Source organism: Ostrea edulis, chromosome 5, assembly GCF_947568905.1.
Source record: "Ostrea edulis chromosome 5, xbOstEdul1.1, whole genome shotgun sequence".
In the NCBI taxonomy this organism is placed as follows: domain Eukaryota; kingdom Metazoa; phylum Mollusca; class Bivalvia; order Ostreida; family Ostreidae; genus Ostrea; species Ostrea edulis.
Genome location: NC_079168.1, coordinates 77,259,715 through 77,287,392, shown reverse-complemented (window position 1 = coordinate 77,287,392; position 27,678 = coordinate 77,259,715). Strand labels below are relative to the sequence as shown.

General features: G+C 35.2%; 2 protein-coding genes across 8 annotated transcripts in view; one reads left to right on the top strand and one right to left on the bottom strand.

Moving 5' to 3' along the window:
* LOC125650285 (girdin-like) overlaps positions 1–13,901 on the top strand; it is a 46,495-nt gene extending 32,594 nt beyond the window's left edge. The window contains exons 15-27 of one of the 7 annotated variants that reach the window (XM_048878441.2): positions 291–380; positions 1,131–1,250; positions 1,550–1,664; positions 2,089–2,826; positions 2,948–3,093; positions 3,567–3,653; positions 4,855–4,912; positions 5,880–5,964; positions 6,573–6,716; positions 7,216–7,311; positions 8,302–8,420; positions 9,204–10,699; positions 11,973–13,901. In XM_048878441.2, coding sequence (XP_048734398.1) covers positions 291–380; positions 1,131–1,250; positions 1,550–1,664; positions 2,089–2,826; positions 2,948–3,093; positions 3,567–3,653; positions 4,855–4,912; positions 5,880–5,964; positions 6,573–6,716; positions 7,216–7,311; positions 8,302–8,420; positions 9,204–10,699; positions 11,973–11,991 — 3,313 coding nt within the window. In that variant the 3' untranslated portion in view covers positions 11,992–13,901. Of the gene's footprint in view, positions 1–290; positions 381–1,130; positions 1,251–1,549; positions 1,665–2,088; positions 2,827–2,947; positions 3,094–3,566; positions 3,654–4,854; positions 4,913–5,879; positions 5,965–6,572; positions 6,717–7,215; positions 7,312–8,301; positions 8,421–9,203 lie in introns of all 7 variants that reach the window. The other 6 variants (XM_048878440.2, XM_056166257.1, XM_056166258.1 and 3 more) reach the window with 6 other exon arrangements.
* Positions 13,902–15,771: 1,870 nt separating this feature from the next.
* On the bottom strand, positions 15,772–27,676 carry LOC125651408 (histone acetyltransferase KAT5-like). Its single transcript, XM_048879978.2, has 14 exons — positions 27,537–27,676; positions 25,954–26,011; positions 25,589–25,657; positions 25,175–25,323; positions 24,876–24,944; positions 24,551–24,619; positions 24,359–24,439; positions 23,814–23,957; positions 23,589–23,672; positions 23,294–23,383; positions 19,463–19,603; positions 18,443–18,536; positions 17,100–17,262; positions 15,772–16,229 (listed from the first exon to the last, which is right to left on the bottom strand). Exons 1-14 carry the CDS (start codon positions 27,555–27,557, stop codon positions 16,013–16,015), a joined length of 1,449 nt encoding a protein of 482 aa, XP_048735935.1. The 5' UTR covers positions 27,558–27,676; the 3' UTR covers positions 15,772–16,012.
* Positions 27,677–27,678: the final 2 nt, after the last annotated feature.

Sequence of the window (27,678 nt, the reverse complement as noted above, 5' to 3'; positions counted from 1 at the left end):
AAATCCGACAAATAGAATGTATTGAACACCGATTTAAGGTAATCCGACCCATCTGTTATCCGAGGTGATTCAACAGAATTAGGGCATTTTTCATGAATGACAAAATGTAGGATATATGACATATCCAGTGAAGGAAATTGTGTAATATTTCATCAATATAGAGGAGAATTTTCATTTCGATGGCCAATACATCAATGTTGACGCGTTCTTATATGTCGGTGTTTGTCCACGTCTCTGCTTTGTTGGTATATTTAGGAACTTTGTACAATGAATCACTTTCTTGTTTTCAGTCGGTACAAAGCTCTAGAGAGCATGATGGAGGAGGCTCTCAAAAAAAGCATGGAAATCAAAGAAGAAAAGATACATGCTTTAGAAAGCAGGTAATGTCATTTGCTGATACCTCTTAAGTAAAAGTCAACAAGCTGTCCCTCAGATAAAAGCAAAGCATGTCGAGAAAGCACCTGGTGAATTACGCAGTTCTTCAAATTGTTTTCTGTTCCTTTCTTTCAAACTTTATAAAAAGTTTTGATTTGTACCCACAAATTGAATTCTTCTCAAGACTACTACTGTTCAGAGATATAAAAAAAAAACTGACAGTAAGATTGAAGAAGAAAAAAATAAATATTAAATTGGGTACAATGAGTGGTAGGCATTGATGATCTTATAAGGTAAACACACACATTATGACACCCACAGTTAACTGCATGCATGCTCATAAACTGATAATTTGTCACAGTCAAAGTGAACCTTATTTAAGATGATCAAAACATAGATAAAATTTGCAATTGTAAATTAAATGATAACTAAAGAAATATCTTATTATTGGTAAACGGAAATTAAAATGGATGTATATCCTGTAATTTCTAAACATGGAATACAACATGCATCTTCTATTAAAGACTTGCATTCACTATTAGAATTTCTATTTCAGTCTCATCCCAACATTGACCCCCCCCCCCCCCCCCCCTGAATTTCATACATTTACTGAAGAATGATTAAATTTGAAGACTGGAAATGAATACATTGTATATTGTACTATTAAATTCCTAGGTTTTTGGTGTTTTTCTTTCCAAGTTTCTTGCATTATGTTTTTTGTAGTGCCTGTGTGATATTTGTTGTTTGTACTTCAGACTTGAGGAGTCCAAGAGTCGTAACCTGAAGCTGCAGGAGGAGATGAGGCTTCTGAAGCGGGAGTGTGAGTCGTTAAAGCAGCGATATGAGGAGGAATCTCACGGCCGGGAATCAGAGAGGTCGGCAACTTGTAGTATAGGCCAATATTATACACAGTAACACTAGTACACATCATTAAAGACACATCCTTATTAAATATTGGTCGGCAACTTGTAGTATAGGTCAATATTATACTCTTGTACACATCATTAAGGAAACACCATTATCAAATAAACCTTCCTCATTTATTTACCAACACAAAATTTAGATCAAACAACAAGCCAGGCTCCTATTTAAGTCCCCTGTGCTTGCAGAAATTGTAACATTTATTCTTATTTAAAAAATCTTTAAATTTTATGATATCAAATGCTTTTTGTAGAAGAGAGACTGTGGGTCTACTGAGAGGAGCACCACCGTACCACCGCAGCAACAGTCAAAATACCACTAAAGACATCTTAGAACTCAAAGACCACCTAGTGCAAGTAGAGAGAGCAGTAAGTAAATCCACTGGGAAATTTTGAGTTGTGTATTTACGAATTTGATAGTGATTTTATTTAAAAAATGAATTTCATTTTTTGAAAACACATGAAGACTGGCGACGCTTTATGCCAACATATTTCATGAAGCATTCGTCAAAAGTATGCTGGCTTGAAATTTTCATATTCTCATGTGTTTTCAAAAATGAAATTCATTGATTATATTTACATCATATTTTCATTTCTTTTGGAATATACTCAATGTTAAAATAGTCACATTCATGAGGGAATGGCCATCATTTCAGCTGGTAAAGACATCAAGGTTTTAACATTGGAAATGTATAATATATAAGATAACGGAATTAAGAAGCATTTATAATCAAGAATCAGAACACAATTGATAAGTATAGGTCACAGATTCAGATTTCAAATTCATTTGCAGAATGCAACAATGATGGCAGAGAACAAGAACATGAAATCACAGACCAATGCTCTGAATGAACAATTGAAGAAGTTGGAGAGCCAGAATTCCAAACTCCAATCAGAAAACTCCTCTCTACAGAGCCAAGGTCACTCCCTGCAGTCCACCAATGCCAAGCTTCAGGTAGAGAACTCCACCCTAAATTCCCATTGCTCCTCTCTGAAGGGACAAAATTCTAATCTACAGAGCCACATTAACCAGTTACAAAGTGAACACCAACACCTAATCCAAACCCATGACGAGCTGCAATCCTCGCATGAACAACTGGCTCAGGACCATGAGGAATTACAGAAAATTCATGACCAGTTGACCGCAGACTACGAAGCTCTGATATCAGAACACGGTTCATTAAAGTCGATACACAAAGCTATCAAAAATGAAAACAAAGAACTTCACGAGCAGTTGACCCGCAGTGTTCATGGTAAAGATCAGTTGAACCAGATGCAGATGGAGCTGAAGTCTATGAGAAATTTACAGGAGGAGAACACATCACTACGGAGTGAACATGACAGGATGGCTGGTCAGTATGAGAAGTTACGGACAGATTACAGGGACCTGCTGGCTGACCACAAGAGAGTGAAAAATGAGTTTAATCAGGCTCAGCTGAGAAACACCGACCTCCAGGGGCAGTGTGGGGAGATGAAGGACCAACTCCACTCCATGGAACTGGAAATCAACGGTCTGGCCCACAAATATGATGTAAGTCATAGGGGCTTGTACAGCACCCTCAAATTCTGACCATTTCTTGTTAGTGTAAAATGAACAAACCTTAGTTGAATTTTGGGAGCTCAGTTAAGTATTGATCAAATCTGCATTGCAGACCTTATATCAAGTGAACCAAAAGATGGAAGAGGACAATAAGAACTTGCTGATGCAGATTCAGGCCCTGTTAAATTCAAACCAGGACCTTCTGTCCCAGATACTTAACAGCAAGGAGCAATTCAATGAGGAGGAGAAATCCTACTTGTAAGTTGGACCACTGAGTTTTTAACATCTTTAATCACCAGTATTGCTTATTGCAGTTATGAATCACGGATCACTGTGTGATTTGCGGGGAATCTTTTTGATCTTTGTAAATGTAGTATACTGTAGATTCCTAAATATACCTGAGGAATTTATTATCGTGTAATTTCGCAAGAGGCATCACTCGCGAAATAGAAATACTCGCTCCTATTTATCTGTTGTTAGAATACATGTGTTAACTCCTTATTAACAGACTACAGTTCTATGTAAGTCAGAAAGGCTGGTGGTCATCTGACAGAAAGCCTGGTGGTCATATGTTAGAAAGGCTGGTGGTCATCTGTTAGAAAGACTGGTGGTCATCTTAAAGGGTTCAAACTAACAAAACTAATGTAAACAGGAAAGGAAAGGTTTTCAGGAAGGCATGAAAGTTTTCAAATTAATCATTGAATGCATGTGCATTTTCTATTTCCCAATAGAGAGAAGATGAATGACTTGAAACGGCAAAAGGAGAGACTGGAAGAGAAGATAATGGAGCACTATAAACGACAGGACAACCAGAAAAAGTAGGTGCCATGGTTACTATCAACAACTTCCATGGTTACAGAACAGAGTTTAATCTTTATGTTCATCTACTTGTCTATAGATATGAAAAGGTGAAGATAACAAACAGTGGTCAATCTCATAACTTATACAAAGGTGAAGATAACGAACAGTGGTCAATCTCATAACTCCTATAAAGGTGAAGGTAACAAACAGTGGTCAATCTTATAACTCCTATAAAGGTGAAGATAACGAACATTGGTCAATCTCATAACTCCTATAAAGGTGAAGATAACGAACAGTGGTCAATCTCATAACTCCTATAAAGGTGAAGATAACGAACAGTGGTCAATCTCATAACTCCTATAAAGAATAAAAAATTGAAGAGTAGGGCAAACACGGATCCCTGGACATACCAGAGGTGGGATCAGGTAGCTAGGAGGAGTAAGCATCCCCTGTTGACCGTTCACACCCGCCGTGAGCCCTATTTTTTGATTGGATGAACTTGGTAATTTGTTGTCAAAATCAGTGTGTAAAGAACAGCCTCAATTGGTATGAAACACATCAGACAGCAATTTACCCAATGACATTTTGTATTAGTAAATTAGATTGTTATAATGACCATAAATTGTGAAATGCTCACTTTAAACGAGACTGTTTTATGTATATTGCATTTACTTTTCAAAGAAGAATCAACAGCAAATGTTGTGTTTGGTTTAAAAAAAATGTCCATCAAGTTTGCACAGAGTCTAGAGACTGCATGTGTATTTTTGCAACATGACATATCAGTTTCCGGACTATACAGGAATTAAAGAAAAAGAAGTTGACAAATGAGTTTAGAATTGCTTTCATTACCAATATAGCCCTCAGCCCAAGGTTGGAAGGTGAGTGTGTTATGCTTTTTGTAGACTGGGAGGTGTTTTTGAGGCTGATGTGTTAGAACTTGTGGAATATTTGTGGATGAAAACTTGACACGGTAGCTGGGGCATTGGTTTTATGTTGGATTTTCCTTATTTTTGTTTTAGTTGTAGATAATGCAGCTATTTTTCATGATCATGGTGGACATTTTTAGGGGGTTAGAATTTATTTTAGACTTGAAACAAGGAGACATCAGAAAAAATATAAGAGAAGCAGGCGTGGTGCTGAATTCTTTATTTCTGCAGGATTAATGACTTTTACTTTTCCTGTTTTTAAAATATCTAACATTGGTCTGATTTCTTCCAGGAACAGAGGTTTGGGAGCCCGCATAGTAAGAAAGGCAGCGAGAATTTTTGCAACCAAAGTAAGAACTGTATTGAAAATAAGTTGATTTTTAATCACTTCATATTTTGTTTGGATTGATATATGTATTTTTATTGTTCTTGACAGAGATTGTTATGAATTGGATAAACTGGACCACTTATGATTTTACATGTAAATTGCATGCGAAAAAAATTGAAGTTGAAGCATTATCAATACAATATACATTCATTTAAATTTGATGAATTTAAAGTGTCGTCAAAACCTTGTATATATCACTTACATTACCTTGTAAAGGGCACAACAACGAATGATAGGAGTTGAGGAATAAACTGCAGTCATTTTTCCTTAGTTTAGTTTAAACAATATTTTATTCAACAAATAATTGATTATGCTTAGGCAACAGGCATCGCTTATCATTTGTCCTCAATATGCAACTTACGAGATATCAGCTCTTTTGTGATGGAGATACGTTCAGTATTCTGTTGAATGCTTTGGTGGGTACAAGATGTATGAATACAGTATAGACTGGCTATGTAAATAGGATAAAAGTTCTGAAAGCCTAAATTTTGTTTATATCAGCCATTGGTATACATTAAGCCGACCATATCAAGAATAATTTATTTGAATTAGGCCACTAACTTAGATATGAAATTATTATTTATTTCCTCTGCTATACGAGTTATACTTTTATCAAAGGAAGATGGTGATTATCGATTTTTGTTTGAGCGATTTCATTATCAAATTTTGTGTGTTCCTGCAGTTCAGGTGGTTGCATGACATCTGGTAATCATCCTTTAGGCAATATATGAATGTAGAGATAAGCATTTGTACCCACAGCGTGAGGATGAAAACATATTTTGTGCCTCACCGTGCATAAGAGTTCAACAAAGGGAAATAACTATTGGGTAACATGGAAGTTGTGTATTATAATATGCACTTTTTCTAAAGCCATTACATTTGATTACATGTTTCTGGGTGTTTAATGTTATTATTGTGACATTTTCCAGCATCCTAGAAGTAAAAGCAGAACAAATCTGGCAGAATCAACTGGAGAAAATTCTCTGCTAGGTGACACAACTGATAGTAGACCAGGTGAGTTATCTCCCTTGACACAGGATGGCATTTGCTAGAGCAGCCTCTCTTTACTTTTACAGAGAATAAGTCTTTTATAGAAAGTTTGATAAAAAAGGATAAACATTTTAAAGTATTTTACATGTTTTTTGGAAGTGATTTTTACTGCATGATATATTAATCAGTTAGAGCATGTGACCAAAGATTAACACAATGTTAGCAAGTAAAAACAAGTCAGAGACTGTAGTTATAATATAACCCTAAAAAAACAGTTTGTCTACTGATTTTTACCTGTTGATTTAATTCTTAATTAAATGTATATGTAGTAGCTGCAGAAATAGAGTGATATGTGTAGCACATTTCTTCCTTCGCATCACAAAATTCATTTGCCAGTCTCACAAATCAAAGTTAATAAGAAAACATTTGAAGCACTTGGATCACAATAAAACAAGCATTTTCAATGTACCTTACATCTTTGGCCATTGTTATTCGTCATTGTTATTTGTCCCCTCATTGTATACAGGCACTAATAAGTTGTATCTGCATGATGTGGTCAGTCTCTTGTGCATGAGATATTTTGGGAAACAGTGATTGAATTGATTCATAAATGATGTCCTTTCCTATGTTAGAGCTGCGATCGAGTCGCCCAGCTAGCATGTGGAACTTAACTGATGAGCCATCCCTAGCAAAACAAAACTCCAGTTTGGCCAAATCAGCTAGTGCCCTCAATCAGTCCGATAAAACTGCTGAGGGAGCCTCACTTTCATCCAGAGGTAATCCTCTAGGTTATGTCTGTTTTGGCCATTTCTCATTGGCATTCTTTTCTCATTTTCCTAATTTTGTAGATTTGATAACCCAGTTTGAAATTCTGTTCATTAATTCTAAGATTTAGGTAACTTTAGTTTTGTTTCGGAGTTCTAAACTTTATTAAAGTATGGATTTTGGTTTGTCATTTATTCATTGCTCTTTCTGTTGTTTTTTACCATTCAGCATAGACATTACTCTGATTTTTTTCCACATTCAATCAACATGAATTAGTGCTTATTAATTTATTAATAGTTCACATATCGCTTCTGATTTCTTTGGATACCAGATGAATAGATTGTTATTTTATAAAAAGTTACCTCCCTTGACTTTCTGTTCTGGCTTGTAGAGAGCTTTGATTAGACACTACTGGCAGCTTTCATAGTGTGTACATGTAATATTTAGATGTATTGTCTGTTTGTGTGTGCGTGCTCTTAATGTGTTGATTCTTCTTCCCACAATTCCTAGGAGCCAAATCATCAGAGGATCTGTTAGCAGACTCCACGCGAAGTAACCATGACAAAGATTCATTTTCCTCTAGTAATTCTACCAATCTGTTACCAGGTAACAGCAGAAGTTGGACAAGCTTGGCTTACTGCATGCATTGATTATGTATTATTTCCCTCATTATTTAGAGCTTTGTTATGGTGTAGGGAGTGTGAACAATTTGTCATGTTTTATTATTTTTTTCATTGACAAACACCACAGTTTGTTGGATAGTATGTGTGCGGAATATAATAATGAACTGTTACTTAAAAAGAATTATCATCTTTTTCTTTCTCACAACTTCACCTCAGCACATTTTAACATTGCTTTATCAGATGATCAATTTACTTCATGATATAATGCTATATGTGTACTTGTTTTAACTGTCTGGGGTAATTGGATCTGATGCACTGTTTGATGTATCAGGATTTATGTTTCTTTTGTATATAATGGATAAACAGGGATTGTCATATTTTATAGTGTAACCTTATTCAGTGCTCAGACTTCACTGCTAAAGGTGCTATAATATGGATCCCACTGAAACAAAGAACACATATAGTAGTTTGTAATTGTTGGATATACATGTATAACACACAGAAAGCATTTCCTGTCTTATTATTTTTGTTCTACCATAAAGCATGAAGGACAACTTTGTAGGTTGCTAATTTTTAGATAGAAATTAAGATTTTTAGAGCTTGCATCCATCACTTAGGTTTCATCACAAATTTAGATTATTTCATCCAGCTTTTTCATTTCCTTTTATAATTTGTTTTTTTAAATAGACCCAGAAGAAAAAGAAATTTGAAACTAAAAGACATGTTAGGCATGAGTTACATAAAAAGTACAAATTCATAATTGCATGTAAATATGATATTAATACACAGTATGAGTATTTGTAACAAGAAACATCTCATGTAAAGTTTAAAACTATTTTGTTAATTATGAAGAAACTGAGGTCCTTTTATTGAAGGCTATATTGTGTATTATTTTGGGGTGAGATCCTATCATTTTGTGGATCGTAGAATGACCCACGATTAGATTTAACTACAGATGTGCTGTGTATTTCAGGCCTGGGACACCCAGCAGTGCTGGGGGACGATGACGATGACGGCGGATTTGGGACGAACGAAATGTTGACACTAGAGGAGTTCCTTCATGAAGCCAACAAAGGATCCTCAAAGACAGCAGTAAGCAGCTTTCATATTGTCATAAACATTTTTCTCACCCAGATACTACTATAAAACATGGTTATAGGGAACCTCCAGGGTCAGCAAAAAAATAATTCGTTGTAACCAAATGTCATTATATCCAAAAAAATTATTTTCCTCTCATAGGGGAATATGAATATCACTTTGCAATAAGCGTGAATTTGAAATAAGTGTGTTTGTTTTAAGTGTGTTTTACTGTAGTTTAAGGCTTTGATGTACTGTACAATCTTCCTTTATTTTGTGGGGTCCAATTTTCTTTAGGACTTGATTACATGCTTGAAGAGTTGTTGTTTATTTTAAACTCTAAATTAAGGATTTCACAGTATTAAAGTTTTTTATTCACAAGGTTTGGGTAATTTCTGCATCAATCTAATTTTTTGTAGTATATTTTTGTTGCCCGTGTCCGTTTTGTAAAATATAACTGACTCATAAAAGCCACAAGCTCGTTTAGTGTATGCAATGACAACTCTGGTCCTGTAAAAACAAAGCAACAAGAGAAAGAATGAGTGTACATTTAAGTATTAAATAATTTTGCCTTCCATTGCATACTCCTCCTTCTATGCTTAAATTTGAGAACATTTAAAATACAGTGTACCAATATTGATAACCTTTGTATATTTATTGAGATAAAACAGATTCGTGTAAGACATTGTTTACCAGGGTCCATTGTCAGTGTTTGAAGTACACTCATTTTTCTCTGATATATTGAACATTTGTAATTCATGTATTTATGATTAAGTTTTATTTTATCAATCATCACAGAAATCAGTTGAATCCAGAAGCCAGGAGGACACTGAATCTAAAAGCAGTGAAAATTCAGACAACAGTGGAAAGAGGAACTTCAGGAAGCGACAAGCCCCTGCTCCACCACTACATTTATCCACCCCTCCACAAAGCGGATCAAACCCTCGCATTTCTTCATCCATACCTGATGTGGCAGCTGTGTCTTCTCACCTTGACCTCTCTAGAATGTCCAGGATATCTGGTGGCAGCAGTGGTAGTGGTCATGACAGTCGCACAGAGGAATATCCCACTCCCCCGCACAGCATCAGGGGCCATCCAGAAACCTCCACCCCTGCGGTGTCCTCGGGGAGCAATATCAGACTAAATAATGGATCCTTTGAGGATCTCAATCATTGCTCTCCACTTTTATCTAGTGGAGATCGTTATACTGCCAGTTCTACCCCATCCACCGCCTCCCGTACACTTCACTATTCATTTGGAAACTCACCACAGTCCCAGAATTATTCCGGTCATTCTACACATTCTCGTGAATTGCCGCCAACCCCTGGTAACATTTCTGACAGGACAACAGCTTCAGACAGACTCGACAGACTTGTGTCTAGTAATCTTCAGTCATCTAGTCCTCATAACAACTATGACATGTCTGTGAGGTCAGGGATTGGACATGAACGAAGTGGTCAGAATTTGTCTGATAAACCTCCCCCTGCTAGAGGGAATACACCCCAGGGCTCTCACAATAGACCCCAAAACTCTACACCCCAGGGCTCTCACAGTAGACCCCAAAACTTTCACAGTTCAGGTAAACTCGGACATTCCCCTCACACCCAATACCGACCTCAGCAAAATCCATACTCTTCATTCCCTGGGCCAATACATAATGGACCTCATCAACCCTCACAGGGTTACCCAAACAGTGATTCTGTGAAGAATCCATCCAATAGTGACAACAACAGAAGACTGAGCATGCATGATACAAATTCTCAGCAGAACATTTATTCTAGCATTGATGACACGAGGTCTAGAGCATATGATGCCCCTCAGAACAACTTCAGTAGCAGTGGTAACCTAGCAAATGGTCCACTCAGAAACTCTGCAAGTGACGATAACCATTATGCCCGGATTCAGAGAATTGAGAGACCTAAATCTGTTCCCCCCAGTATGTTCAATCAGCTGCAGCAATCTCCTACAAAGAACACTTCTGATAATGTGTATTCACAACCAAATAAAACTCCCCCTGTTCCTCCACCACGAAGAGCAAGAGACAGTACTGCAACCACCAGGTTGATCCGTGAACCATCACAAAATCAGGTTTCACAAGGACGTCACATCCTTGCCAGCAGGAACTCCACGCCCCCTAGTGGTAGCACTAGGCAGCTACCGCAAGGGGGACTAACTCGGTCACAGACAGCAATGGGTGGCAGGATTGGGCCCCCTCTAAAACCAGTCAACAATACCCCACCAGCCCCCAAAGTCCTCAACAATGAACCAAAAGACCCCAAGGAGAATTCAGTATGGTACGAGTATGGGTGTGTTTGATATACACTCTTGTATTAGCTTGATGTTTTATATAGTGTGTGATGGTGGGAATTCATTAATTAAGCACAAAGTAAAAGGTGGCTGTGTTTCTGTATCAGGTTAATTCTGTTCACCGGGGGCTCTTGTTTTTGATGTCACACAATTCTATATGATAGGTGGTGTTACCAAGGTTATGGGGAATGGAATTCACTAACATCATGTATCCTACAAATTATATACAGTAAAACTCGAATATAGCGAACACGGATAAAGCGAAATTACGGCTATAGCGAAGTGAAATCAATTTCCCCGGCAAATTCTCTATATATTCTATATAAAAATCTGCGTCTATAACGAACACGGATATAGCGAATTTACGGATATAACGAAGTAAATTGCTATTCCCCTTGAATTAAAAATGATCGTAAAAATCACCTTTTATAACGATTTTTTCGTTTCAATCTCGTTGTGATTTTTAACAATATTGACATAATGCTTGACATAAAGGATCCACACTTAATTATTACAAAATTTCTGTTGTATTTTTTCAAAAGAGGATGTTAACACAAAACAATACTTACATATATGTTTATTGAGAAATTTATTAACAAAAAGGAAAGAAAAAAAAAACAAGGAAAAAAACCCACGACGCAGTCAACAATTGACCGGTATTTTAAAAAGACATAGACTGTTTGTATGTATTACACATAATTGTGTTGACATTTTTCTTTTAACATGTGCTTGTGTGATTAAATAATCCATCAAGATAACTTATCACATATAAATCAGTGTGTACATATCTCTTATAAAAATATTCCTTCTTGAAAATGTCTAGGCTTAATTTCTCTTAGAGACAATGCAAACGCAAGTATATCGATTGCTGCTTTCTATTATAACTTAATATACATATGGAACAAATCAGTTTTATAAGGAATTCGTTATATTTGAATCATGAATTCGCTATAAACATATAGCGAATTACGCATATAGCGAATTTTTATAGAGTGTCCGCAGAAATTCGCTATATCAGAGTTTTACTGTAGTATTTACAATCGACAAATTGGTTAATTTTAATTACATTAAAATTGGTCAAATGTAGCTTTTAGATTTAAAACACCATACAATTTTTATATCAATTTAACAATACCTAAGAAAGTATTTTTCTTATAGCTTTAAATTGATTTCTTTTATTAAATTTTCTTTTTTCTTTTTTTTAATTTTTTTTTTATTTTGGATGACTTTGTAGCTGAATGTGGATTTTTCTTTTTCCAGCAGGGGGACAAGGTGTTAATGCATGTGTCATCACAGGACCTGGTATAAAAATGGCTTCCTTTGTTGGAGTGCCAGTAGTTGATAAGATTGGTCACATCTGATATTCTATTTATTGTTTGCATGCTTCACATTTAGTGTCTCTAGCTTGCACTGCTTCAGTATTTTACATATTCATTAAACTGGACATATGAATCTTCTTTCAGCACACAAAAGGTTCGATAAAGAAAACTCACAAACGTTTTTCCTTTCAGTCTATTTGTCTTTCTCTCTCCCTCTGTGCTGTTTTTTTTAAAACCCTGAATGAAGATTTGCAGGTGCTAGATGTTGATTTCTTTTACTACTCCTCACTAGTAGAATTCTGTCCATAATCTTGGTGACATTAATGTAGCCACACTGCAGCATTACAGATAAAACAGAAATGCTTCAGTAACTAATTTAAGAGTTGGATTAATTAGAAATGTGTGTGGTATGGCTGCTAATATACCTGCATGAAGCATGGTAACAGTTTTTTATTTACCTTTTTGATTTTTCTACTTTAAAATGCCGTGAAGTCAATTAACTTGACTGTGCACTGTATTTTGCCATCAGATTTATCATTTCCCCCCACATGATGTTTAAAGTATGAGCTTCAAAGTCTGTGAATTCTTGTGCACCGTCATTTTACATTAGTAAATGAATACTTGATTTGAATGTAACTATAGTAGACAATGTTTTATACTACAAAACTTAGAGTGTAAAATGTACTTAAACTTTTGTAGTAGGCTTACTTGTTACATATGATACATTAAACAGCTATTCCAGTTGTATTTGAATGGCACATGTACTTGCAAAATTTACCTGGTGTTCTCTTTCATATCTATATGTAATGTACACCCATTCTCTTCCTGTGGAGCTCAAAGCACTCCTACATCATTATATGATGAGGAACTCATGCACATGCATGCATCTCGGAATTCTTTACTCAAATTTAAGGCAGTTGATTTATGATAAAATACAAGATTGAATGTCATATTGAATGTGTTAGATGATGATGGATGATTATGGTTGTCATTTTACTCTGTCAAAGCTTATATATTTCTAACCAAGTGGAAATTTTACATTCCAACATTAACATGTGATAACAATGCAGGGTTGTGATAGAAATTTATATACACAAGCATTGCTAACAGATAACTTCATATCGTGTGCCTTATAATATCTTCAGAACTCCAATTATGTAAAATACAAATTTAATTGTATAAAAGCATAGTGTGATCTCTTGTGTAATTCTACAACTCATCACAACAGTATTTTCAGGGTACTAATCAACATTTTGAGATGTTTTTCATTTTAGCTACAATACCCATATAATTGTTATATCATTGTTCCATCCAATCAATGGCATGCAATTTTTTTTACACCACCATTTCCCCCCCTCTTTTTCCATTGCTTTTGATGACTCCGTCCAGCTTGGTTGTAACACTCATCTAGTCCTCTGGTGCTTGTTAGATGCATTTTTTTTGAGCAATTTGCTCTATGAATATAATATGCATTTAGCAATACAAATGTGTAATATATAGATTATCATATAAGGACTAGGATTTTCCAAGCTTATTGTGTCGCGTGGAAATGCATTGTTTTCCTTTCTTACCTAATATATCAAGAGTTTGTCTCATGAAGTGGACCTCTATCTGTTTGTTTATGAAAAAATGGAAATGGCTTTATGATTAAAAAATTTACTTTCATGTTAATTGGTGGAAAACCATGGTCAGTCGCTGGCCATAACTATGGACTTACAGCTATGATTAATTGTTGGCAATACTTTGTAATGAAATAGAAATCATGCTCATTAAATGTACAGTAAATTTTGTACATGAATTTTTATTGTTTATTTGTATAAAATGTTTATTTATGTCTCCTTTGAGTACAATTAAATAAGGTACAAAGAAATTTATATCTTTTGTTTTCACTTCGGGAATTTAATCAGCCATAATTGTGTTTATGCACACTTAGGCACTAGGTTGGTTACAACAAAGTGGCTATTATGTGTGGGCAGTTCTTATGTCTCTTGAAGATGTACATGATAATTTGAAGTTGGTATTGCTGAATTAGATACCGGTATTGGGAGGAAGATCTTGTTTTGTTAGTAAAATTGTTTAGAAGTCAAAACTTAGATTTGGTCAAAGAAATTGGGGTTTCTAAAGGGCTGATTCAAAAAGTGCAAAAGTATGTTGTGGATATAGCCAAGCTGAGATGAATACCATAATCACATATATCATATGTATATAAAACAATATTCATATACCATACTTAATTATCTGGTCAAAGCTCTGTTGTCTAGGTAACATTCAATGTTTTTCTCATCTGAGAACCCTCGTAATCACCCTCTCGTAATGGCATATGCTGAACGGATATTCACACCAAGTCACATGTACAGTAAAACATGGTTACAGCAGACATGATTATAATTAATTCATCCTTACAGCGAAGTGATTTTCATTGCCTGTAGTTTTAAAACACATCTGCTTTGCATTTGGATATTTCATTGAAAATAAATATTTACAACAAACTAACAACTCGACTAGATATTATCTCGACAAAGGGATCATTTCGGCTTTTCCATCGTTAACCATATGTATGTAGCAATATTCCATTATCACCTGCATGTGGTGTTTATATCTCTCAACTGATTCGATACACGAGCTTGTTCTGCGTATGATCAGTTTTTAAATTAAAAGGCAGGCTAATGACAACCAAGTTGATGTTACAGGGATTTCAACAGTCTTCTTTAAAGTCAGCATTTTGCAAATTCTTTGGTCGTTATAATGACCTAGTTTGCCAATACAACCTATCATTGGGTCAAATGTTAACTGAGTGTTTCATACAGATTGTTAGGCCACTCTTTGGTCAACAGGGGATGCTTACTCCTCCTAGGCACGTGATCCCACCTCTGGTGTATCAATGGGTCTGTGTTTGCCCAACTCTCTATATTTGTATTCCTTATAGGAGTTTTGAGATTGATCACTATTCATTCTCTTCACCTTTCATTATGAACTTGTTGGATATAACAAATTATGTTTACAATGAATCAAAATTGTTCATCCCTAGCACTTAACTATAAGTGTGTTTTACTGTAGAAAATTCATAGGATCATCTTATCACGTCAGATGGCTGAATCTTGATATCATTAGGATTTAATTATTGCATTTTATTGAATGCATATCAGGGAATTTGAGTGGCTTCCAGTTTGGATCCTTAAAAGTTTGCCAATGTTAAAGAATGGATATACACATTTGTTCCTTGGAATTAATTATTTACCTTGTTGCAGCAAGATTTGGCCTCCATTGCCTCTGATGTAAAGTTACAATGTTACCATAATTTCTACAGCCATTACATTCATGTAAATTAAATAACAGGAAGAGGAATGATCTAAAAATAGGTGGTTAGATCAGGAAATCAAATTTGCATTTACCAGTCAAATGCTTTACCAAGGAGTTATCTAGGCCAAAGTCCACAGCCTATCCGAAATTCTATACCACTTCATATGGAATGAGTCAGACTGGCTGATCCGGGAATCGAACCCAGAACTCCTGCATTACTAGTCCTCTGCCCTATCCAAGCTACAATCCATCAGCCACCTTATTCTATTCTTATTTACTTATCTGGATATCCCGTCAATTTACGACTACCATTCACAGGTCCTTTCACCAGACCTCTTGGCACAGTTTGTTGTATGATGGGGTAATTAATATTTCTACTTGGTGGTATGGAACGTTGACATATTTTTCAATGCTCTCGTTATATACTGACAAGAATTTGATAGTTAGTAGTCAGTTTATTTAGCAAGTGAACATCACTTAGCTATTGGAATTACATAGCATTTCAGCTACTGAGATATTATTAAAATCATAGGTTTGAAAATCTGCAAAAATTTTCAAATAAACTGTAATGCACTGTATCTCAAGCACAAAACCAACAAACACAGGGTTGTGCAGTCACTGGCCAATCAACACCTTTTCACAACTAGTTTATCACATATTCAGCCAATCAGAAGTCACTTCTCACCACTTGCCCCGTTTGCTCCAGTCTTTGGGCTGCCAGTGGAGACACTTGGGGTCGATGCGTATCTTGCGTTTCTCCATGGCTTTGTTCTGGGTATCGATCTGTTCATGAGAGAGTGTTATGATGTACTGCCCCTTGTAGTAGTTAATGAGATTCAGATGCTGTAGAGTGGAAATCACATCTTCTTTTTTGATGCTCGTCATTTCAGAAATGTCGCTGTAAAATATATTTAGATGCATGTACATGTATTCACTATTTTCAAAGTGAGAAAGAAATAAAAAACCATTTGAAAATGTCATGGAGATATGCAATGGGGCAGTCACATGATCAAATCCTGTGAAGACAGAAGGGCTTCTAAAAAGATTTAATCATGTACCACTCCCCTTCATAACTCAGTGAAGTTTTAGAAATGGCTCTTCAATACTTACACGTTTGAACCTGGGCCTCGTGATTGCAAAGCAACGTAACCACTAGCTACCACAACTGGTCAAAAATCTTTGCCATCATTCTTGCCAATTATGAAGCTGTAGATATGTTATTGCAAAAATATTTTTTTAAGCTACTGAGGGTTTTTTGTTACATCCTGTATGTTATTTGATTGCAGTCCCTGCTTTGAACCAGTGTCTTAACATTACCCTTTGACCTCTCAAAATCCTTAATTGAAATTGAAGGTGTTTTATTTTGTGCTGTTTACATAACAATGAAATACCCTATATGCAAATGTTTCAACACACACACTGTGTATGACTAATATTTGCACTATATCTGTATGTACATGAATTTGCAGCAACCCACCCTCTCCCTCATTTACTTGGAGAAAAGGAGGCTGACAAATAATTTTAATTTAAGTTTATAATTTACACATCAAAAGGTACAGTAGCTAAAAAAAATGTTTATGTTTACTGTTGCCAAATTAAAAATTAGTCATACACACACTCACACACACAATAGTGATACTATATTCCTTTCACAACTAGTTGCACAAGGGGATAAAAATAATCATAATGCCATTTTCAGAGCTACATTTTAAGTTGGGATAGAAAGAAAAGAACCAAGAACAATTCAGCTTGAAAGGTACTAAATTACTTGATGGTGACGACAGGTCGGTCATTTCCCTCCGCTGGCGTCATGCTGATGAGAATTTCTAATATGGTCTGCGACCAATAACTCCTGTAGGACAGCAGACCCAAGTCAGACAGAGGCTTCTCGGGTGAGCCGGTCTTCCCCTCACATTTAGATAGCTCATAACCTAGACGATAAAATGGTAGAATTAGCATGAAGTTCTGCAAGTACACTCACAATAAACTGCTTGCCTCTGTAACTATATATGTATGAGGTCTCCATGGTATATACAGTGCTCCCTCAATATATTGCCAACTTTTGTTCAAGGTAATAGGCATTATTATCAAGGGTAAATTTGAAAATTGACCATTTGTTTGTAAGAATCAATGGCATATAGCATTGTGTGGGGTTGGCATTATAATGGGGGTGAAGAATATGAGAAGGAATGTGTTCTTTAGGATTTTCGGACAATAAGCAGGGGTGGCATTTCAACAGGGGGTGACATATCTAGGGAGCACTGTACATATATGTAAAAGGACTACAGGGTATACAATTACTGCCCAACCTGGTGTCGAGATATAACATGAAACAATACATAGTTTTCTTTGGGATGGATTAATTGTAGCTCACCTGTGACAAAGACTTGAGTAAACTTTGCTAAGTTTGTCTAATGTCTATGCATTGGACATAAACTTTTCATGTGTACGAATTTGACTCGCTACATAAATTTCAACAAAAGCATTCAAAAGGAATAACAAAAATAAGATGTGTTTTGTCATGCCAACTTCTTCATGGGATTTTAATCAGTCCTTCTTAAATCCACGAACTTGGGGTTCATAGTACAGTGAAACCTGTCTAATCCGACATACAGTGGGAGACATTAAGTACAGTGAAACCTGTCTAATCCGACATGCACTGGGAGACATAAGTACAGTGAAACCTGTCTAATCGGACATGCACTGAGATACAAATTCTTTGTCGGAATACAGTGTGTCAAAATAAACTGTGTAAAAAACAAACAAAATGTGAAGTTGAGAATAAAAATAAAGGTCGGAATGCCCAGTGAAACAGACTGCACAGGTGTCAGATTAGACAGTTTTCACTGTATTAGATTATAAGGAGTAGAGGAGGGATTATTATAGATTTCTATAAACCTAAAATTATTCTAATGCTTTAAATACAGTAGATTCAAGCTCAGTGTGGGACCACAATACAGGGTGAAAAGTTTACAGCAGTCATTTTGAAGTTGTTAAGATGACACAAGTATTCCTTTGTTTTCAAATCTCAAGCTATTGACAACAGAGAGTTTACTGATAATATGCAAAGTGATAGTTTCTGTTGCTCTAGTCAGTATAGATGTATCATACTGAATTCTATCAGGAGTTTTCCAAATCCCTTCTTTTGGTAAGGAGGCAGTGTCAGGATGCAGGCCACGTTGTAGTCCTCCGTCGACTCCTTCTCCTGTAAGCAAACAATAATCAATGATACTGTCTCAAGTAGTCCCCAAGGACATCCAAAACCATTTCCATATTTACACTTAAAGACACTTCATACCATCACAAAATAGATGCATGGGTTGATATATTATTTATTGGCTTAATTTGGTTGAAGTATTGATACAAATATAAAATCCCTACAAAATAAGGGACTTGAAATTTTCTATAATGTTCAAAAGTTGAGAAACAAATTACCCTCCCTACACAGATTTTCCCCACTGTTTTGGAATTGACTGAGAAATCATGGGAATAAATTACATTCCATTCGGTAAATTGTATTCATCTTAGGCCAATTCAACTTAATTGATAGATTATCATTCCCGCCCTCCTCTCAGAAATCGGCCCTCCCTGAATTTTTTTATTTTGCTAAACTTGCAATTTCCAGAAACTATTTATGTCCGACTCCGGTATTTACACTTCTTGTTTACATTTCTGGTATAGCAACGTGAAAAGCCACGTGAAGAAAATAGAATTATAGATATAGGTTTCTTAATTTCTCGGGTTCTTACGGCCGTAAATCTTGAAGAAGTTTGGTATCTTTCTGTGTTTCAAATTAAAGCTTAACCTGAAATTCGTCTATGAAATAAGCATAGATTGATATCCATCTGGCATTAAATGATACACTTCTGTAGACAAAAACTCGTTTGTCATTTATATTTTTCTCAGAAACTAAAAATTAGAAATTAAAATCCTCCCGCCCGCCCCATACTTTTTGGTGACCCTGGATGATAATCTACTAATTAAGCTGAATTGGCCTTACTTATAAAAACATTAAATTTAGTTTTCATTTTTGATAAAAAGTTTGTTTGTAGCAAGTGTTGTTAAATGAACTTGTTCAGGTTTTAGTAACTTTACACACCAAAATGAGTAATGGAGGACTGCTCTACTGACCTTGGAGAAATAGCCTACTATATGGTAACCCTTAACATCTTGTTCACACATGACATAAAACAGGAAGGGATCTGTGTCGTAATACAAGGTCTTGTGATCTAAAAATAGCTTGGCCAGGAGACAAAGGTTCTGAGCATATGCCTGGAATGGAAAAGACAATTGAGTATAATTTCTGTCCTATAACCTCACTCACACAGGAATAATACATCTGTATAGTTTTAAACAACAACTAGAAAACTAACAGCAAGTCTGTCAGAAAAGGACCAGCCGAGAACTTAATTCATGTATTACATGTACTGAAGCTAATGACACAGAGTTTATTCCTGAACATTTGTAATGACAGAGAGGAGTGATTGTGTTATTTTCTACATTTCCATCTTTAACTACAGTGTAGTAAACTTAATGGGAAGGTGTGCTGTAACCTTCACCTTTTTACCTCATAACCAAAATATCTACAGGTGTCTTTTTTTAATGATCAATTACCTTTGTATAAAATATGAAAGCTTTTTGTTAAATACTGTTCCAGATATTGATGACTAACAAACAGACAGACAGACAGAGGTGTCCATAATCTATAGGCATCTTCTATTTGTAAATAACTGCCTATCCCTTCTTTTTGTAAATAACAACCTATCCCTTCTTTTTGTAAATAACTACTTATCCCTTCTTTTTGTAAATAATTACCTATCCCTTCTTTTTGTAAATAACTACCTATCCCTTCTTTTTGTAAATACCCCGGTAACTACCTATCCTATCCCTTCTTTTTGTAAATAACTACCTATCTCTTCTTTTTGTAAATAACTACCTATCTCTTCTTTTCGTAAATAACTACCTATCCGTACACTATGAAAGCTGTATGTTGAAAGCTTTCAAGATATTGTCACAATAAAAGTGTATTAAACTTGGATTGATGGTCTGTTGTGACCTTGATGTTTGACCTCATGACTCCATGATAGTGTCTTTCTTTAACGATTAAAAACTACTTTTATGTAAAATAAGAAATCTTTCTGTTTAAAACTTTTTAATTTTTCATGTCATAATAAAGCACAATAAAAACAGAGATTTAAGGTTTGTTGTAACCTTGACTGCATGACTCAAAAATATATGTTGTCTTCCTTTAATGGTCAAATATCTTGCATTGAATATAAGTTTAATGTTGAAATCTATTCGAGATATTATGTCTCAGTGACAGATATCACAGACAGACTCTATACTGTAGTCTCAGTGACAGATATCACAGACAGACTCTATACTGTAGTCTCAGTGACAGATATCACAGACTCTATACTGTAGTCTTAGTGACAGATATCACAGACTCTATACTGTAGTCTCAGTGACAGATATCACAGACAGACTCTATACTGTAGTCTCAGTGACAGATATCACAGACAGACTCTATACTGTAGTCTCAGTGACAGATATCACAGACTCTATACTGTAGTCTCAGTGACGGATATCACAGACTCTATACTGTAGTCTCAGTGACAGATATCACAGACTCTATACTGTAGTCTCAGTGACAGATATCACAGACAGACTCTATACTGCAGGTCTCTTTATTTAAAGGTCAACTACCTTTGTATGAAATATGAATGGTCTAAGTTGAAAAATTTTCAACTCATCATGTAACAAAAAAAGTATAGTTAAATTACTAACTGGAGGACTGTTGTGACCTTGACCTCAAAATTTATGGGTTTATTCCTTTATTCAAAATTGGTCAACTACTTTTGTATTAAGAGTTGTCAGAAAACAACATAGCTCATCGGGAAGCGTGTCTCAACTTATCCTATATCCCTTTAGTTCAAAAGGTTAGTTTTTGAAAAAATATGTCAAAGTCCAAGGTTACTAGGTCAAAATTTTTGATACCATATCAAAGGCCTGGTCATGAGGCATCTAAATAAGAAATATCAAATCCCTATCTCCTTGGTTCAAAAGATATAGCTGTTACATTATAATATTCCGTGAATATGTTTTAGTCTTAGTACCATACAACCTGTACTGAGCCGTTGTCAGTTCAGTTTTATCATCACTATAAATATCCCATTTGGAACCCCAGTTCACTGGACCTTTAAACCGCCAGCCCATGCTACAGTTCAGTCCAGGGAGAAGGATGTCAATATACTTCTCTTGTTCTGTTTTTAAAAATTGTATCATCATTGAATTCTTTATTATCCACGTGGCTGGCACTGTGATGACAATTTTTAGTTATATGGTCCTGCTTTTCTGAGGTACGGTTTTTATATTATTTATATTGCTATCTTAGTAATTTTCTCTAATTTCATTCGTCATAAAACACCCAGTTTATATGGCATTTCTCATTAGTTTAAACATGTCTATTTTAATATATTCAGTTACTTTCTATGTTTAGAAACATGTTTGAATGTTGTAACAGTGTGCATATAAAGTCATAAAATTACAAGCTTGTCCTTCTTTGTGGTAATGCGCAATGTGGCCATTATGTATGAATTTTGTGTATTAAGTCTTATGAGTAACTAAGTGTTAGTGTATTTTGTATGTCTTACCAAGACAGTATCACTATCTAAAATGTGATAATGAGTAGTACCATATGTACGTGTAAAGCCTCAATGCTTGTTTCATGTTGTATAATGTGTTTTGTTGGTGTATGCTGGAATAGGTCCTGTCTGCCTCTGTATTCCTTCTTGTGATTTCCTAATAACCTGCTATCCCGCGGAGCTCAGTTATGTGTGGTGCCCTACCTGTGGACCCGTAAGACGTGTGTGAAGGGACTGTGTCTTCGTAGAACACGTCTTGTAGCAGGGACGGAGTGTGAAAAGGACAAACCAGTAGTGACAAACCATACCAATCAACATCTTATTTTCATACTTGTATCTTGATTAATAATTCCATTAAATATGTAAAGTGTTACAAAATTCTTGTTCTCTTTGGGTTGTCTTCATTCCATGTAAACTGCCATTAGCTCAGCTATGCCTGACAATAGCCAAGGTTAATGTTTTTTGAAAAGTAGGTCAAAGTTTAAGATCAACAGCTCTGGTAACAAAAGAAATGTCTTCTAATGAGGCATCTATATTTGAAACATCAAAGCCCTATCACTTTTGCTTCAAAAGATATAACCAAGGTTAAAGTTTTGGAAAAGTAGGTCAAAGCTCAAGGCAAAGGTCATTAGGTCAAACATCTTCGACCAAAACAAAGTTCTCTTCATGAGGCATCTATATGTAAAATATCAAAGCCCTATGCCTATTGGTTCAAAAGATATTGCCAGGTTAAAGTTTTTAAAAAGTAGGTAAAAGTCCACAATAAAGGTCACTAGGTCAAAAGTCTTGACACCAAAAGAAAAGTCTCTTCACGAGGCATCTATAAGGGAAATATCAAAACCTCATCCCCCTTAGTTCAAAATATATAGCCAAGGTTAAAGTATTTTCCTTAAACTGTGACAGCGACACTGGGGTCATGACAATAACTTTCTGGACAGTCGTCCTGGTGAGCTAAAAATATGAAAGCTTATGTTGAGAACTCATCAAGATATCGTTTCCCAATGAAAGTGATGATGAACAGGCAGATGACTAATGAGATTTCTACAGTGCTTCAGCATTTTCAATGTGTGGCCCTAATCAATAGGTGTTTCTCTCTCTTATTGTCAATTCCTTAGACTGTATAAAATGTGATTTCTACAGTGCTTCAGCATTTTCAATGTGTGGCCCTAATGACTAGGTGTCTCACTCTCTTATAGTCAATTTCTTAGACTGTATAAAATTTGAAATTGTCACGATGAAAACCGTGCAAGTTATCATTTCACGATAGATATACATACAGACATATATACAAACACAGCTATATGAACCCTATGCCTACCTTGTTTTTCCTTCCATCAATTTCAAAAAATGATATGTGCGCTTTTCTGTAGATTTCATTCCCTGGGGGGTATCTTACTAAGCACTTTTGCTGAAAGAAAAGAAAGGAAAAAACATTCAGAGATGTCTCACGAAAGAAAATACATGTATGACATCATTTCCAATTCTTTAAAGAATCATTATAATGACATTATGAACATACTTTGTGCTGTGCACCTTGCCAAGATTGACCAAATAATGGCAAATATCTGAAGATTTATTCTTATACATCTAATTTGAGTAAATATTAAACTTACAATATGTCTTTCCAGGCACTTTTTACTTTTCACGTATTTCAGACAAAATTCACAAATATACACTATGGATAATGATGTTAATTCCTGCAAACAAAAAAGTGTATTGGACACTGATCACAAAATAAGAGGATCCACCCATTTCTTCATTTCATATATAGATAATATAAATTAAAGGGAGATAAATAGCAAAAATTGTTTTGAATAATTACACAAAACTGGCCTTACCTGAGGATAGGGAGAGAAATACCAAGGGCGAATTCTGTATTTTCCTAATTCAATCATTTCTATATTTTTCATGCGGGTTACAATATCGTCATGGTGAGCTACCATACTTCCTGTTTGTCTGGGTTTCTTCGAGCCATCCTCATTCTGAAAATATTGGTAGTCTTTGTAACTGTTCAGATACCAGTTTGTTAGAGCCCAGATTTTACATTCCAACACAACGTTTCGGTCTTGCAAGTTAATACTAATAGTGCATTTAAAATCTGATGGTGAAGTACACATGATTATTTCTTAGATATAATTCCTCTTTCTGTGAAATCAACGATCTACAAGTGTTCAAAAAATAGTAAGCCTATGTAAATGGTATAAAAAATCTTTAGAACAGAAGTCTGATATCTTGCTTTGAATGCCAAGCCCTACCACATTTTGACAGACGGATTTGCCAAATTGATAATTATAAATCCTACAACACATATACTCGGCAGTATTTTACATGCTTATTGGTAAAGAAACAAGTGAGAAAATCTGAGAGGGTAAAGAAGTCTCACCAACACTACACTGTTCTGTTGTTGGAGGCCCAATGTGGGGGTGTTATTTCTACTGCTGGTGGGGGTCGCTAAAGGGTCGATCTGAAATGAACACAACAGCACGCCATTTGTCAATGCCAAGTTTTTAAAAATATTTTTACAGAATAGACATCCCTAAGGCACACATTCAATTTCCTGTCCCTCAATACATACCATAGTTATCTGATTTGCAGTTGGTGTGCTACATGTATTTCTACTTGAAGGAGTTGTTGACTCAATATTCTGGAATGAAAAACTCCTCATAATCACAATAATGAGTCTACAGGCATTAGAAAATAAAGAGAGTGTACGTATCAGTCCTCTAGAAATTGCATTCTCTTACTACAAAGTTCTTTGCATTGAAGCAGATGAATTCATGTATTGGCCAAGTGGTTTATTTTTATAAATTTTGTGCAAACAGCACAACCAACTTCAGGATTAAACCTGTGTGTACAGCATTTAGACTTTAGTACAGGTACAGCATGTTGATTAAAAATACCTCAGGTTCATCAGCTCCCTTTCTTTTCCTGCCACTGCTAAATTTTTTGTTCCCTGTTGAGCCATTTTGCTGAAAGAGTCATGGAGAAATAAATTCATTAATAATAATATGAACTCTCCCCCCCACCCCCACCCCCATCAGGAAACTAGGAACAGCAAAGAGTTCCCCAACAGAGAAGACAGGAGGAAATCCTTGGATTTATGTGGTACATATTTTATCATTAGTCTAGAATGAATCATACATTAAATGACAAGGACAGAGTTTGTCACATTAAGTTTTGGTACACATCCGATATTTACCACGACCTCTCTGTCTGGACTACTTGGCCTTGACCCTGTTCCTGTTTTCACGCCCTCCTTCTTCGGAGTCTTGGCTTCCTTGGATGGCTGCACAAGTTTGGTAATGTCCATCCTCTCCTCCGTTACCCATTCATCTAATCTCTTGTTGACTACGATTCAGATCAAATTTTTATTTAGTATATTTCCTAATGCATTACAGTATCAACATTCATAAATTTCTGGAAAATTCATGATAACATTGTCTTGGAAAGTATCAAAGTAACTGAATATAAAATACAATGTTATAATTTTACATGGTGTCTAATTGTCTTCAAGGTATGGATATACCAATGCATTCAAATCCTCTAAGAAGAAAAGAAAATGAAAGAATGACAATTACATACAGCCTTGTATCATGACATTTTTATCACTTACAATCATCATAATGTATGTAGTAGAGATTTTTTCCATTCACATCTTTCTTCCCCAAAATTTCTGCCATATCTACAAGGCATGATATGAAAAATATGTGTCAAAGCATAAAAGAACATGTAGCTGTATTGTATTATGATTTAAAATAGAGATTTTCATTTTTCTTTAACATACTGATAGTTCTAAATAAAACAATGAGAATTGGGGATTTTATTTCATATTCATTATATAAATATTTGATGATGACTCATTACTTATGAACATTATATCATATAATGTATCATGTAGTGAAAAATGAATTCAAATTCTCTTGATATTGAGTATTTTCAAAGAAGCTTTTAGCATGAATTTAATAGTAAACAACATACGCCATCCATCTCCATTTCTCAGCAACACTGGTAATTTGCATCCTTCAACTAAGTCCACCTGAAAACGAACATATTTGTAAAGCATCACTATAGCAACATAAGCGAGAGATTTTCTTTTTATTAGTTAAAACTAAAAAGGGTTTCTTAGCATACATGTTCCATTCTGGAGACCTGGTCATAAATTAGGGTTAAGTTAAAGGCTAGGGTTAAAGCTAATATGACAGTCTTATTCAACCCTACTGGCTCCATAACCATGGATAACAAATCTCATACAAAGGGTAATAACTCCTGTAAAAGTAAGTTATTAATCAAAATTATCTACAAAATCTTTGACATGGCAAGTTCTAAATCAATACTCTGGCATCTCAAAGCAAATTGAAGAAAGGTCAGAAAATGAGATATGTATACATACATGAAGTTTTTTTTAGGTAGGTTAACCATGATGAAAGATGAACTTCATTTACAGTTACAGTTGTTTAATCAGGACATTTTGATCAGAAGAAAGTCACTATCCACTATCTTGATTCTATAAGCTGGCAAAAATTGAGATCAAGATTACTCTGTCTCTGTACATGCATTCTAAAATTTGCTGTAACTGCAGTACTACACCCCCCCCCCCCCCCCCCTCAATTAACATTAAAGTGCAAACATAAAGTTCAAACACTTATTTGTTTTTTGACTGGCTGACGAATCAACCACAATATTGTATGGTAAAGTCCATCTTCACACATGCTGTCTTGATTATAAATTCGATCATATTATGCTTACATTTTTACTGAAGACAAATGATAATTCTTCAATACTGGAAGGTTTTATTTAACTTATCAGAGCTCTAGAATTATTGGTATTTACTGAATTACAGAAACTTAAAAAGTTAGTTGAAACTGGGAAAAAAAAAAAACATACTGTGTACTGTGTTGCAACCTAATCAAATGGCAGAGTTGACAAAAGATGTCAGACTACAAAATCTTTGGTAAATTTTCTACCATGTATTTTCCTTATAACCTGCTCTGACAAAGTGTCCGCTAGATATTGGCAGACAAAAATAAAAGATCACGTCTGCATTCTTTATCTAATTTAAAAATAACTTGTTGTTTTTATCGCGAAATGTATTAATTCATCGTAGGCCTTCAAAATCTTGCTTTTCCAGAAAACCTTCGCTCACCCAGTACCTGTGTGTATACTTTCATTTATATTGAAAATGTTGTTAAATATGTTCCTGTTTTGAAATGTCGCAGGTACTGATTAAGGTAAACGAAGCTTAAAGCAGAATTTCATGTTTTTTCTTCTGTCTGGTAAATTTTTGATTTGTTTGGTAGATTTACTACAATCTCCCTAATCATAGGTAGTTTTTGTTGTTGTTTTGTTTTTTTACATTCTAAGTTTCACCAACTCTATAATGGCAAACTATATATCTGTTCATTTCTATGACATGGATTGTGAGTGGAGCAATGACTCAATCTTATCCCAATACTTTTATGTTAAACTACAAAATTTAAAAAAGAAACAAGAAAGCAATCGAATTATTCATAGAACAATTTACCCACAAAAAACTGAGTTAACCTAAGTCTAGCGAATTATACCTGGGAATTCGTTTCTTTCATATTCTGATAAGGTTCTCTCCAGTGTTAAATCTTCACTTTATAAAATACAAATCGTCTGAATCCTTCTTGATCTCAAACAATCTGTAATTCCTTCCTTCGCTGGTTTGTTTGCCCCGTTTTG

What these genes read in the sequence shown, in the direction of transcription:
- LOC125651408 (XM_048879978.2), bottom strand. Translation starts at nt 27,557, where the DNA reads ATGAAAGAAACGAATTCCCAG. An exon ending in TGAAAGAAACGAATTCCCAG is followed by an intron (nt 26,012 to 27,536) that starts GTATAATTCGCT and finishes GTTCGTTTTCAG; the next exon opens with GTGGACTTAGTTGAAGGATG. An exon ending in AACAGAACAGTGTAGTGTTG is followed by an intron (nt 23,958 to 24,358) that starts GTGAGACTTCTT and finishes CAATATTTTCAG; the next exon opens with AATGAGGATGGCTCGAAGAA.